The 13,742-nt window shown below is 41.3% G+C and overlaps 1 protein-coding gene across 4 annotated transcripts; it reads left to right on the top strand.

Annotated features, from left to right (window-relative positions):
- Positions 1–6,172: 6,172 nt before the first annotated feature.
- Positions 6,173–12,198, top strand: LOC135416200 (alpha-1-antitrypsin-like). Of its 4 annotated transcripts, none has more exons than XM_064659056.1 (6): positions 6,173–6,391; positions 7,826–7,875; positions 8,733–9,380; positions 9,999–10,269; positions 10,828–10,975; positions 11,872–12,198. In XM_064659056.1, the coding sequence occupies exons 3-6, from the start codon at positions 8,750–8,752 to the stop codon at positions 12,079–12,081; spliced, it is 1,260 nt and encodes a 419-aa protein (XP_064515126.1). In that variant the 5' UTR covers positions 6,173–6,391; positions 7,826–7,875; positions 8,733–8,749; the 3' UTR covers positions 12,082–12,198. The 4 variants fall into 4 exon arrangements, with proteins under 4 accessions (XP_064515126.1, XP_064515125.1, XP_064515124.1 ...); XM_064659054.1 differs by lacking the exon at positions 7,826–7,875 and adding an exon at positions 7,008–7,079 and having other exon boundaries at positions 6,177–6,391; XM_064659057.1 differs by lacking the exon at positions 6,173–6,391 and adding an exon at positions 7,008–7,079.
- The last annotated feature ends 1,544 nt before the right edge of the window (positions 12,199–13,742 follow it).

Here is a 13,742-nt window from a genome sequence, read left to right as displayed (position 1 = left end):
GAGGCCATGTCTGATTTGTGGGTAGGAAGGAAAGAAAGTGCTGAGGTTTGCTCCAGCTGCTGCTGGTTCTCACCAGGCCCTGGCGCTGAAGGGCTGATGTGGAAATTTAAAATACAAATGTAGTCCACTCAGGAATATTTTAGTTCTTCTCTTCCATGTGAATGTTATTGATGAAAAAAGTCATGTTCTATTTCCATGAGAAAATGATTTCTCCCCTCTCTGAGGATGTCTGTGTCAATTTGACACACCTTTCCTAACACAGCCTTATGAATCCAAGGCAGTGTCAAAATCCAAATCCAAGACTTGGCACTTGAGAAAATATTGAGCAAGACGAGAGATGGATGCTGACAGAAACAGAGCGAGTCTGCTGTGATGTCAGCTTGGCTCCCTCCCTGTTCCATCCTGTGGGATCAAATGCAGATGCTGAAGAGTGATAAACATATTTAACACTGCTCAGGGGTATAGCAACATGGACTGAGGTTAAAAAAACAGACCCTTCTCAGTGTGTTGGTCCTGACTCAATTTCTTTAAATATAATGAAACAGGTGAATAGGAATTTAATCAGAAATTTGAGTCAATACTGTCATGACGTCAATTTGATAATAGAGCAATTAGTATCCAAGAAGGAGCTACTCTCTCAAGTTCAATCTCTCCAAGGTAACTGTTACCTACCCACACCAGTCTGTGCAGTTAGAGAATCTGCCTTGAGTACAGGATATTTAGGAACATTCATGGTCAGATGTACTCCTTTCCTGAAGGCAGACAGTCTCACACCTCCAACATCCTAAACTCCAGGCTGGTCAGGCCAACCCTTGCAAAAGGATAGCTAGCGTTGGACCTGAAATTCTGGCAGGGATTTTTGCCTAGAAGATGGAAATACAGGCCTGCCCTTCCATGGATGGAGAATGGGTTTGGTGGATAAATCCAAATTAATTCTCTGCAAAATAAACTGTTGAGTAGGTAACAGCTGAAGCAACTATAGCTTCTGACATTGGTAGGGTTTCCAGTAAAAGGAAGGCATAGCTGCAAACCACACACTGGGAGAGTCAGCCACTTTCAGACCATGCCTAGGCGCTTCCTTTGAAGGTCAAGTCTTTTGCTATACTCCCCTTTATGACATTCACAGCTGATGGCATCCACCCACAATGTCTTGGCTTCTTTGAGTCCCCCTTTAAGTAAGAAATGCTACATAAACATCCTAAGTGGAAGCAGTGGCTAAATTAGAGCTGGGGAATGCTTTAGTCAGCTAAATACACAAAAAGTGTTACTAAAATTGTGTTATAGACTTGATCACGTATTTCTTGTAAATAGAAGTTTCTCTAAACAGAAGTTCAGAAGCAATAGAGTATGAATACCTGGAAGGAATAAAACAAACATTGAGATTAATCATATTTCCAGAGTTTACATCTATGCTAGTAAATAAAGTGCTCCGAGATCTGTTCTCTGACCATGAGGTCAAATGGCTCATCACTGCTTATATCCACATTGCTTAACTCTAACCCTGCAAGTCATCCAAGCTGCTTATTGGAAATACCCCCTGGCCTGTGCTAACTCCAAAAGCAGGCTTAGCACTTGTTTGGAAGAATCATAGATGGCATGTGTCTGAAACCGTACTAAAAATATAAGGATGTGAGTGACTACAGGCTGATGGCCAGGTCTGGGCCCCAGAACTGCTCAATGTACTGGGACAAATGGAGCCAGAGTGAACAACTGAGGAGTCAGAAAGTGTCCCTCTGGCACTTAGCCCTATAAGCTCCCACTCTGCTGGTGATATGCATTTTTTGAATGACACTAAGTTCCAGGTCATGCTGATAGGCCTTCACCAGCTACTTCTGAACAGTGAGGGAACTGGAGCCCCTTTGCCCTTCTGCGGAATAAGATTAGGAAGTTCAGGAAACATCCTTCAAAACTACTGTAAGGCACAGATTGTGAGACTCCCATGTACTTAGCATAGATGTGTTTTGGTGGTTTCTTCTAAATAGTCCTGTGCATTTGTTGTCACAGTAACTGTGCATGCTTATTTTCAAAAGGCTGCTCCTCATTAGGAATTTATGCTCGTCCTCAGATGATACAGCAATGCTTTGATGATGCAGATACCTTTAACATTTCACAAATGAGCACACAGAAACTATCATGAAGCACAAGTTTAATTCTACTGCATTGTAATATAAATGAACTCAAAGGCAATTTAAAATGTGATAGAACTTACTGTGGAAGTATAGACACTGTCCATCATCTATATCCACTCCTTAAAAATACTGAAACCAAGATTTTTGTTATGATCCAGAAAGTATGTCACTAGTTCAGAGACCTAGCTGCTTGCTAGGTGCAGCCTTACACTTCAAACTGGAATGAGCTGGCAGAAAAAGGCCGTTGGAGATTCTCCCTTGGCAGGTGGACCCCTTGTTGAGAAAGACTCAGCACCCAAAGTCAATGTCACGCAGCTGTCCTTCCAACTGTGCAGAGGCAGGCAGAGATGGAGGTGATAAAATGCACAGCTCCTCACTCCTCAAATCTGACGGTGATGTTAAACAAAGCAGACCATGGCTGCAGTAATACCACTGCCAAACTAGTGCTGAGTCAGACAGATATAACCAGATCCCAGGTGATTAATTCAACCTCAAAGACAGTGCCAGACTAAAGGCAAACTCACATTTTTTGATTGCTAAAAATTTTTAGAAGCTATTTTACTGGCAAGTCAGAAAGACAAATGTTGCTATAACCTGATAAAGCTATAGAGGTTCTCAAAGGGCCAGATGGATGAATTTAGGAGTTGTTTCTGGAATGGTACCCAGACATGAAATCTACTTACAATTAGATCAAGAAACCTTGAATTGATTCTGCTTTTTCTTTAGACATAATTGCATGCAATGCTCCTTTGCTGCATGTGAGCCTGTTGTCCCTGACTGTCAACAGTCCAGTGGCCACAAGCAGTGTAAGAAAACTAAGCACCACAGGAGCAGCAAACCCACAATGAAGATTCTTTTGGGTCCTGCAAATGGAAAGTCCTCAGGAACACACACTGACAGCCCAAGAAACTGGCAAGAGTGTTTTCTTCTCCCTGGTCAGAATCTCTGCTGCCTTTGCTCTGCTGGCCCTGGTCTCCAAAGCCACCAGCCAGGCTCAGATGCTGGACAGGCTGGGTTTTAACCTCACTGACACTCAGGAGGGCACACCACTTTTCATTTTCTGTCATTTATTTTAATTCTAGGAGTTACATGTGCCATGTCTAAGTTCTTGTACTGTTGTACTTAATTAAGGGGTTTGGTCTGCAGTCTTAACTACTTGAGTTTGATGGAAAAAGGAATTCAAGCTAAGATTCAATTTGAGAGCAAAATTCTGGCCTCGCAGTTTGCCTACTATTACTTATTTTTTCCCCTATTTTATTTGAGTGATTTTTATAAAACTTATAACAGCTATTTTGAAAAGCTTTGGTAGTGTTAAGTAGGTCTACAACACCAATATCTTCATCTGGGAAGACAGTATGGAAAATACATTAGTAGAATTTCAGATGAGCTGTCAGTGACAGATTAACCATCTTGAACACTAAAATGCTGTTTGATTGACTCCAATGCAATACACATCAGGTCTTAAATGCTTATATGCTCTTGGGAACCCTTTTTCTTTCAATGCTAGGAGATTAGGTACAGAAAAAGCAGAAAACATAAAATATTGTTTTCTGAACACTGATGAAAGTATCATCTGAGGTAAAATGTCTGTTATGAGAAATGGAATCACACCCTGATAATAACTTATTTCCTTCTGAGACATAACACAGAAGAAATAAAATAGATTATTTATAAAACTTCCATCTAGCAGACTATGAGTTTATATGAAAATTTGGTTCAAGGATTCCTATTGCATTGGTGGAAGAAGCTGAAAACAAAATAGAAAAGGTCTAGCTTCTATTCCCAGTTCTGTCACATACTTTTGCTTAGTCTTCAGCATTTTTTCTTTCTGTCAGTCATGCTGCTTTTTGAAGTGGGAGCCTGAAGTACTTTCATTTTTTGGGGAGGAAAGGATGAATATTTGTAAGACGTGGAGAGCACATGTGGGATGCCTTTTACAGAAAAAGATAAGTATACAGAGAGGACTTGATTTTATTCTAGTTACAGCGATTTTGCGATTATACCAAACTCATGATTTTACTGGATTTATGTGTATCAATAAGTTTATTTAGATGAACTTTTCACAGATATATGTTGAATGATAGATCTTTATAGGATGTGGATTTATCCTGCAAAGTACACATTCATCTTGCTCAATCCTTATCTTGCTGATATTTTCTTTTTGCAATCATAAATCCTTTGCCCTGGAATACCCAGAAATATAACTTGCAAAGCTAGCACAATAATCTGATGACCAAACAGCAACAGAAATAAGTTAATGATATAGGATGAAACTGCTCCTGCAAGGAGGAACCAAGACGTTGCATAACTGAGCAGACAGTAGGGACAGAGATAATTAAATTATTCCTTAATTCCTTTCATATGGACCATTATTAGTGAAATGGGAAAAGCATGTTTGTCAGTCCTTTCTGTGAGTCCCTTGGCTCCTGGAGCAAGAGTCCTTCTGTCCCAGCCACTGCATATCTCAAAGCATCCAGGAGCTCCATACTCTCTTCTGTGTAATTCCCCTTGATGGATCTCCTTTCTGCAAAACTGCACAAAATTTCCAGCTTAGCCTTGCATTTCCCAGTGACACCTGTCCTGGGGACACAGACATTTTCACCTACAGGAATGTGCAGTGAATCAACAAACTGTTTTCCTTTCCCTGGGTTCTCACAGACCTGCCACCTGGCAGACATGCAGGTGATACCCACATGTGGTGATTCACCCTCATTTTCCATTGCATTCAACAGAAGAGACACGTTTTCCAAGAGTCTCTGTTTCTGGCACCTATGACCTAAGGGAGATTTTCAAAGGACTAGGTGTGACTGATGCATTCGTTATCCATGCTGATCTGTCTGGAATTGCTGGGAAACTGATTCTTCGCAAATGATCATTTGTGGGTCTGCTGTAACTGCTGACCTTGCCTAGGAAAAGACGGGTCAGATCAGAAAAGCTGGTGCCTGCGAGTGGTGAGCAGAGACAGATGCAACTTTCCACCCTTTCTCTGACATGCTGAGTGCTGCTGCATGTCCTGGGAGAAAGTAGAGGAATCACTGCAGCAGCTTTGCCATTCCCAGAAATTCGTCTCTGGAAATAGTAGCATCCTTCAGATGATTAGCCAAGCATTAGGACTGGGCTGAAAGATTAATGCTATCTATGTAGGCAGGCCTAGACTTGAGGAAAATAGCTTCTCATTGCTAGAGTTAAGCAACAGCATACTTGCTGCTCCTGAGACTTGGTCCTTTTACATAATACTAAAATAAACTTATTGGGTACTTGCACGTCATGAAAAAACCCCTCTCTGCAGAAATACATTCTGACCAACCCTACCTCTGTCTTGTAAGAGAGAGTAGTTACATAGCAATAACTATGGTGGATTGATTCCTATGTGTAGATAAGTTGTAAGTTTACCTGGGGCAAAATCATGTACATTCGATGGAAATAATTAGTCATTGCTAATTAAAATGGGTAACATGCATCTCATCCTTAAATAACCTTCTAAATAGCTAAATTGTGCCTGTTTCAGCTTCCTCTGAAAGGGAACCCAGCATAAGGTAGTATACAGTATGTATGTAATGACAAATATTGTATGTATATAATTCATGCTTATCCTTTGAGTATATAACACCGGGGGGGGGGAGGGGGGGGAAATGTTCTCCCCAGCTAAAATTTTGCTATGGGAAAGCTTGCCCATTTCATTCTTCCATTTGTTTTCTTATTTTAGCTATTTGTCAAGCTATACTATACTTTACTTTTTACTCTAGTAGTTTTTAAAATACCCATCAAAGGTGTTTCAAAAACCTAACCAGTGTTCTGACTATCTGACAGGTGTTGTCCGAGGGACCGGTTCCCCACGCACAGCCTCTCAGAGACGGGGCCAGATGGTGCTAGCCACTGTGCCGGGGGGCAAAACCCACGATATTCACACTCTGAGGATCCGATGATGAAAAGCCTTTATTCAAACAGACAGAGGATTTTTAAGGCTTCTGGGGGAAGGCTCAGGAAGTGGGATGTGATTGGGTAAAGGCTCAGGGGAAGGAGGGGGCTTAGGTACTCAGCTAGCCAATGGGAGAAACGGGAGGTGCAAAACCCAATAGGAACCCAGGGATTGGGGAGAGACGGGCGAGACGACCAATGGGATTAGGACAGAGGCGGGGCTGGCTCAGTGGGCAGGACAACATGGCGCTGTCCAGGGAAGCCGCGTGGGTGCTGCGTGGGGGGGAATAACAAAGCTTAAAGTGAAACCATACAATAACAACCACAAGTCCTAAGCTTAAACTGTAAATGTCTCTAATTTGTCTAATTCCAGAGGGTTGCCGTCGTGGTGATCCTGTTCCCAAAGGTGTTCTTTCCACATTTCGTAGTTAGGGCTTTCTCCCACAACTATCCTTTTTCTAATAAGTTAATGAGTCCATCAAATAATACCAGTTAGGGTATACCTACAGCGTGCACTACAGAGCAGGATGGAGATACTGAGCTGTTCCTGAACAAACTTGCTGCTGCCTTGGGTACTCAGTTAGATGGCATTGTTTCATCAGGATATCCTGTGCAGAGAGTTCAGTTACAAAGTGCAGGCACAGTGTCCATTGCTTTGGCCCTTTCTTAGCTTTCCACTTCTTTTCATGTTCTGTTCTCTAAAACTCATTTACCATGGTTATGCCAGACCACCTTGCAAACAGTTTTGCCAAACAGTTTTTTTGCAAACTCTTTTGCCAACAGTTCTGTTCAAGCCCAAGAGTAGCAAAGTCCATGGTCTTCTCTCCCTTTAGAGCCCTAGGTGCTGGCCTGTGTGACGGGAAACAAAGGACTTACAGTAATTGATATTCAGAAAAAAAATAGCTTGCTCAACCTTTGCTTTGCAAATAAATCTTATTTGCCCTGTTTAATATTTACCAGTGGACATTAACTTAATATTAGAAGGCAAATGAAGAATGGGAAAGAAGCACTGTGAAAGGTCGGTCCAGCACAGTAAGTACCATATTGTACTTTCTTAGAAGTCTTTCAATTTGTTGTGTGTGATCCCTGCTATGTATTGCACAGTATTTAATTCTGAGATTAATTTATTTTGTACAGTAATTGGAAATTATTTTAGGGTCTGAAAGCATGTTCAGGATGTTTGAAACAGGATTCATTCAGTGATCTATCTCATAGCTATAGTGACAGGATGATTGGGACATGAAGTCCAAAATGAATACTCAACAGTCAATACCAAGATGCCTAATGAGTAAATTTAGTTGTAATCTCAATGTCCTGACTATTCTAGGCTGATGCAGGAATAAAGATAGTTGCATTATTTCTCTCCTGTGTGCTTAAAGACCAGATGACTTGCAGTTAAGAGGCCAGAAAGATAAATCAAATCTCTCTCAAAAGCAGATTGGGGGAATTATGAAAAGAATGCTTACCAGACCAAAATGAATTACCAGTGTTTAGAATGCTTTTTCTCCCCAAGTCGATGTTCTTATCCAGAATTTTACACATCCTGAGCACAACTCCCATACTCAGCCCTTCTGTAGCTTGTATCTCCAGTGTTTCATAACGGGCAGCCAGAAAAGGGGGAACCTGGAATTAACAACTCCCCATGAAAAGTTTGATGCAAGACCTAAACCTGGCATTAGACACACAGCCTGAGGTAGATTTGGGGGCAGAATCCCATGCTCCAGGATGAGTATATAGCTGCTATGAACAATATTCAGACCATCTCGATTTTCCTGCAGGCCACTGCCCACTTCGTGGATTTGAGTTTCTGTCATTTGAGATAATTTAGGTGAGGACACTATGGAGAACATTATTCTCCAGTATATTTCATGGTTCTTTCCCTGAAAAGGGCAGAAGAGAGACTGTGAGGTTGTGTAGAATTTGCTTAAGTCAGTTAAAGGAAGAGAAAATGTCATCAAATTACACATACACAACAAGGCATTTTCCACTGTAGCTTTTCCTAAGCTCTCGAGTCTCAGGCTTCACAGCCTTATGGGTACTTTATGTGCAACAGAGAGAGCCAATAAACTTTCTCAATTTGTCCTCAATTTGCTGAAACATTGAAGGTAATATCTTGAAATAATAATATAGGTCTTGAGTCAGAGCTGCTATGAAAGAGACAGAAAGACATGAAGAGTTTAAGGGATGAGCATTGAGGTGGATTTTATTCACAACTATAACTGACTGTATCTCTGCAGTTTTCGAAAACTAATGTCGTAACAAGACCATGGGTAGTAGAGAAACATAGCAGCAAAAGTTGGTCCCTCTGCCAAAGTGCTTACCACATACATGGGTGCCCACAGATTAACTCAGTCATGCACCCCAAGGCACTTAGGGAGTGCACTGAGGCTATGCTGGTCAGAGGAAAAAAGTACTTCACACATAATACCTCACAAAAGCCTACACAACATTGATTCTTTCCTGGCAATGCCACATTACTATCATTCTTCCTTTGCTCATTGGTCACAAACTAAGAGAAATTACTAGACATAGACCATCCAGGAGGCCAAGTAGAAGAGTATTTCTAAATAAAAAAGTAATTTTAACAACTGGCATCCGAAACTCAGTATCTAGAACACAAAAACATTTTATGTAGGAAAGAAAAAATTCTCTAGATCTAAAAGTTGTTCTGTTCTTTCTTAACAGAACTCTTCAGAAGGACAATGAAGTCTGCATTGTATTTGTGTTTGTTACTTCTTGGACTTCAAGTCCAGGGTCAGCAGCAGGAACAACAAATACCCCATTCCCCAGAAGACCATTCCCAGGCTGAAGATGAAAACCTCCCTCATGTCAAGATAGCCCCCAGCAACGCTAACTTTGCATTTAGGTTTTACAAGCAGGTCAGAGAGGAGGCAGGCAACAAGAACATTTTCTTCTCTCCTTTGAGCATCTCCACGGCCTTTGCAATGCTGTCCCTGGGGGCCAGATCAAACACACTCAGAGAGCTGCACAAAGGCCTTTTCTTCAACCAGACAGAGATGGAGAAGCAGGAGATACATGAAGGATTTCAGTGTGTCCTCCAGCTGCTGAATGACCCTCATCGAGAAGTCCAGTTGAACATGGGCAATGCCCTGTTCATAGATGATCGACTGAAACTTCTTCAAAAATTTTTGGATGATGTCATACATTTTTATTATTCTGAAGCTATTTCTAGTAACTTTCAAAATCCTCCAGAGGCTATAAAGGAAATCAATGAGTACGTGGAAAGAAAAACACATGGCAGAATTGTTGATTTAGTTGAGAGTCTTGATCCGAACACCATGATGGTTCTTGTCAACTACATTTTCTTTAAAGGTGAGTGACAAACACGAGTAGCAGCTATACATATAAGCTCTTGAAGTTCTAAGAAAAGTAATTTTTTTCAGATTGTGAACCTATCCTATCATTTAATTTAAAACACATCTTCCTATTTTTAAATTATATAGCTAAATATTTGAAAGCCAGGTATGATAAATCATTTTCTATATGAGGAAAAAAAAAAGAAAAAATAAAAGAACTGATTAATATCATATCAATTTTAAGCCAGGTTCAGAGCTGAAAATATTCAGAAAGTATGAGCTTGGGAACTTATGATCATGTGTTGAAAACCACAGGTTTCTGTGCCTTTCTGGCTGTGCAAAACATGGTCAAACACGGATGACACTTGCATGGTTGGAGTCCATGAAAAATTTACCATTGCTTTAACAGGCAGAGGCTCATCTCTTTTCTATGGCAACCCTCAACCTATATTTTCTTGTGTGATTTTTATTAAAACCATTGAAAGGAGGTAAAGTTTCTTTCCAAAGCATCCTTAAACTGAGATAGGCTTGTTGCTGCCTCTGCTGTTCAATTACAACATTGTAAGCATCAACTAATGCTACATGCCTTTATTAGTCTCTTTTTTGAATTCTGTACTCATTCTTTTGTCAAAAGGTTCCTGGAAAAAACCTTTCAACAATTTGAAAACAAGAGATGATGACTTCTTCTTGGATGCCAGGAATTCTGTTAAAGTCAAAATGATGCATCAAAACAAAGCCTTTAATATTCACAGGGATGAAAATTTGTCTTGCTGGGTAGTAGAAATCCCCTACACAGGAAATGTTACTTCATTGTTTGTTCTGCCTGATGAAGGGAAAATGAAACACGTGGAAGATGCTCTGCTGAAAGAAACAGTGTCCAAGTGGATGGAATCACTTAAAATAAGGTAATATTTTAATTGTGGTTTTGCTTAAATATTGAACAGGCCAAAACTACTCATCTGGGAAAGGTAAAGCTTAGGATGTCAAAATGAATTGCTAAGCACAGCTTTGAGGAACAAGCATTGCTTAGTTTCTTTAACTCAGACAAGGAATCATGTGATTTCATAACTAAAGGCAACCCTCTCCTCAGCCCCGTTAGTCACAGCAGTGAGAGTGCTACCAGTTGTGAGGATCCTGCACATGGGTACATTGCCCTCAGGAACTTGCCTTCAGTAGGAAGAATCTAGTTCAAAAGAAAATACAATTTATTTTTCTCCAGTCTGGATGATAGTTTCCAGCCAGTCGCTTTCCTAGACTATCACTCTGTCCCTACACCACTGATCAGGCTGTGGTTGGTGGTATAGGTACCTCAGTTTCTGCTTCTCTAACGTGGGATTTACCTCTGTCTTAGGAAGCCAAACCTTAGCTCCACAGGTATTTGGGATGGGTGTATACCTGCCATAGCTACTGCATCAAGGAATCTTGCAATAACAAACTCACATTTTTCATTTATTTTTGAAAAGAGAAATCTACCTGGACCTTCCAAAATTCTCTGTCTCTGGCTCCTATGATGTTAAGAGCTTGTTTGAGAAAATGGGTGTGACAGAGGTGTTCAGTAACCAGGCTGACCTCTCCGGAGTGGCAGAAGAAACCCTTCTGAAGGTTTCCAAAGTAAGTATGCAAAGAGAGATGGTATTATGTATATAGCTTTTGTTATCTGAGCACTTCAGAATTTATATGGACAACAGACTTGTGGCACCGGGATAGCCCCATTTCACAAACAAGAAATGAATATACAGATAAACAAAATTATTTCTCCAGTGTCCTATGGGATATATGCTTTGTGTCCTGAGGGAAGTGATCCTTCCCCTCTATTCTGCACTTGTGAAACTACCTCTGGAGTACTAAACATCCAGTTTGGGGCTCCCCAACACAAGGGACATGTGGACACATGGGAGCATCTAGATTATGGATACAGGACAGGTAAATAGAGGAAGGGTAGCAGGGACTCATGAGAGGAAATTTTAGATGTGCTATGGACAATGAAGGAAGAAAGCAGAGGGCTGACCAAAGACAATGAAATAAGATCATGTGAATTCCTAAATATGAATTTGCTATACTTCCCATAGAAAGCTCTGTAAAGTCTTATCTGTGGGCTATGTTACAGAAAGAAAAACTATAAAGCTTGTCACTATTGTGCCTTTGCAGAAAGAATTTTTTTTGCATACACAGAAATTGATGCAAAATGAAAACTTACTTCTATGTTCAATACTAAGGACAAAATCTTACTCTGAGAAAAAACAGAGTTTTTCTCAGAGTCCTCTATGTTGCTCAGTCTTTGCTAGCAGCCAAGTTTGACTCCAACAGTGTTGAAGAGAATTCTCCCTCAGAGCAGATTTGCTTGTCTTGGAAGGGCTGGACATTAGTATTTTTTTCACACAAGTTCTACATTTATTTCTGTGATTTCTTTTAAAGATTACCTTCTCACAGTGTTAAGGCAAGCAATTTTTTCCCCAGCTGGTTCCCTCTCTTCTCTACCTACATTATAATCTTTGCTTTCCTTCCAGGCAATTCACAAGGCCACGGTCGATGTTAGAGAGAATGGCACAGAGGCTTCTGCAGCGACCATGGTAGAAATAACACCGTATTCCGGATGGTTTCATCCTCCGCTTCACATCACCTTCAACAGGCCCTTCCTGATGATGATTATTGACAAAACCACCCACGGCATACTCTTCCTGGGGAAAATTGTGAACCCAACTGCTAGGGAAGACTAGGCCAGAGCACTTGTACTCGCAAGTGCAGAGAAGAAAGCTTGTGTGCATCCCAGGAATTTCTTTGTAAGATGGGACTAGAATTGATCTGATCCTGAATTAATAAATAAATAAATATTATGTCAAGTTTTTCTTTACTTAGAAACAGAGACTTGGGTACAAACATGAGTAGGCCATGTTTACAAAATGACTCGGGCCAAAGAGGCAGCCGTGGGATCTTCAACAGACATTTTCCATGCACTTATCACTGCTGTCAGGGTTTTTTGTATGCAAATACAACTTCCTATTGCTGGCTGAGAAACTCCCAATGCTTCCCATTCCCTGTCCTCAGCTCACAAACCCCAAATCTATCCCTTTCAGCTGAAAAACCATCTTTTCCTTCCTTTTCATTCCACTGTGAATCCCAGCAGAAGTCTCCTTCACCTTCCAGAGTTCAATGGCTAAGAAGGGAAACAGAGACATAGACCTATTAAACTTTTCCTTTCCTAGATGATGGATGCTCCTTGGTAAAGAATAAACCTCTTTCTTCCAGCTTGGCAACTGCCCCCTACCAGCTCCAACCCTCGCTCCGTTCCGCATTCCTCAATAGTTGCTCCAGAATAAGGGGCCAAACTTTTCTGGCAGGGCAAGAATTTAGCTTTTGTGTCTATGAAAGTTGAATATAATTATTCAAATTATCATCCTTAATAGTTTTGTGCGTGCAGAGTAAAGCATGGGATCCCTAGGAGAACAGGATTTGGCAAAACCCAAACAGAGGGTTTTGTTTGGGGGTCACGTCTCCATTGTCCACCTGCCAGCTGATCCTGTTCACCTCCACTTGCTTCAGCAAGCTCAGGTTGATCAGTGCTTCCAAGAGGTTTCTTGCCATTAAGCTGATGTTGAGGGTACAGAAAGGTGACTTTGACACCTTCCTGAGTGCTGAGTAGGCAGAAGCCAGTGTTACCAGCAGCACCATGTGATGGAGAGCTGTGTTGCAGTATCAAATTTAATTAATTAATTAATTGGCAATTAAAAATAGAGTAGGATAGTAATAAGCAAAGATATGATTAAAAACACCTTCCCCCCAACCTGCTTCCTTCTTCCCAGGCTCAATTTCACTCCTAACTCCTTTACTTCCTCTGAATGGCACAGGAAAGGGGGCATGAGGGTATGGGAATTGCAGTCAGTTTACAAAGCTTCTGGTCTACTCTGACCTCAAATCGGGAGGTCTGGAGACACACCATCTATAACGCAGCTGTCTCCTTTGAGAACACACGCAGGATCACCCTCGAGGAAAAAAGGCAACGCAGAAAGAACCGTGTATTGCAGAATACACCACCTAAGGAGTCTTTCTGCTGTGCCTTTTGCAATCGGATATGTCTGTCATGTATTGGCCTCATAAGCCACCAGCGTGCCTGTAGCAAATGTGGATAGAGCCTTCCCAAATCTTCGTTCGCGAAGCCCAGCCATGACAAAGCTTTGTGTCTGCTGATCATTCCTCCTCCCAGACTTCCCCTGCTCCAGTACAATGTCCCTTCCATATGCGACAGTCCATGAATGCCTCCAGCATGGGTCTTTCCTACAGGATACAATCACAAGCAGACTGGTCCAGCATGGACTTGTCTCCATGGGGCTGCAGTTCCTGCCAGGCTCTCTCTCTGGAGCTGGCTCTCCATAAGCTGCAG

Source organism: Pseudopipra pipra, chromosome 6, assembly GCF_036250125.1.
Source record: "Pseudopipra pipra isolate bDixPip1 chromosome 6, bDixPip1.hap1, whole genome shotgun sequence".
Taxonomy (NCBI): Eukaryota; Metazoa; Chordata; class Aves; order Passeriformes; family Pipridae; genus Pseudopipra; species Pseudopipra pipra.
Note: the sequence above shows the minus strand (reverse complement) of the source record. Positions and strands in the feature narration are given on the sequence as shown.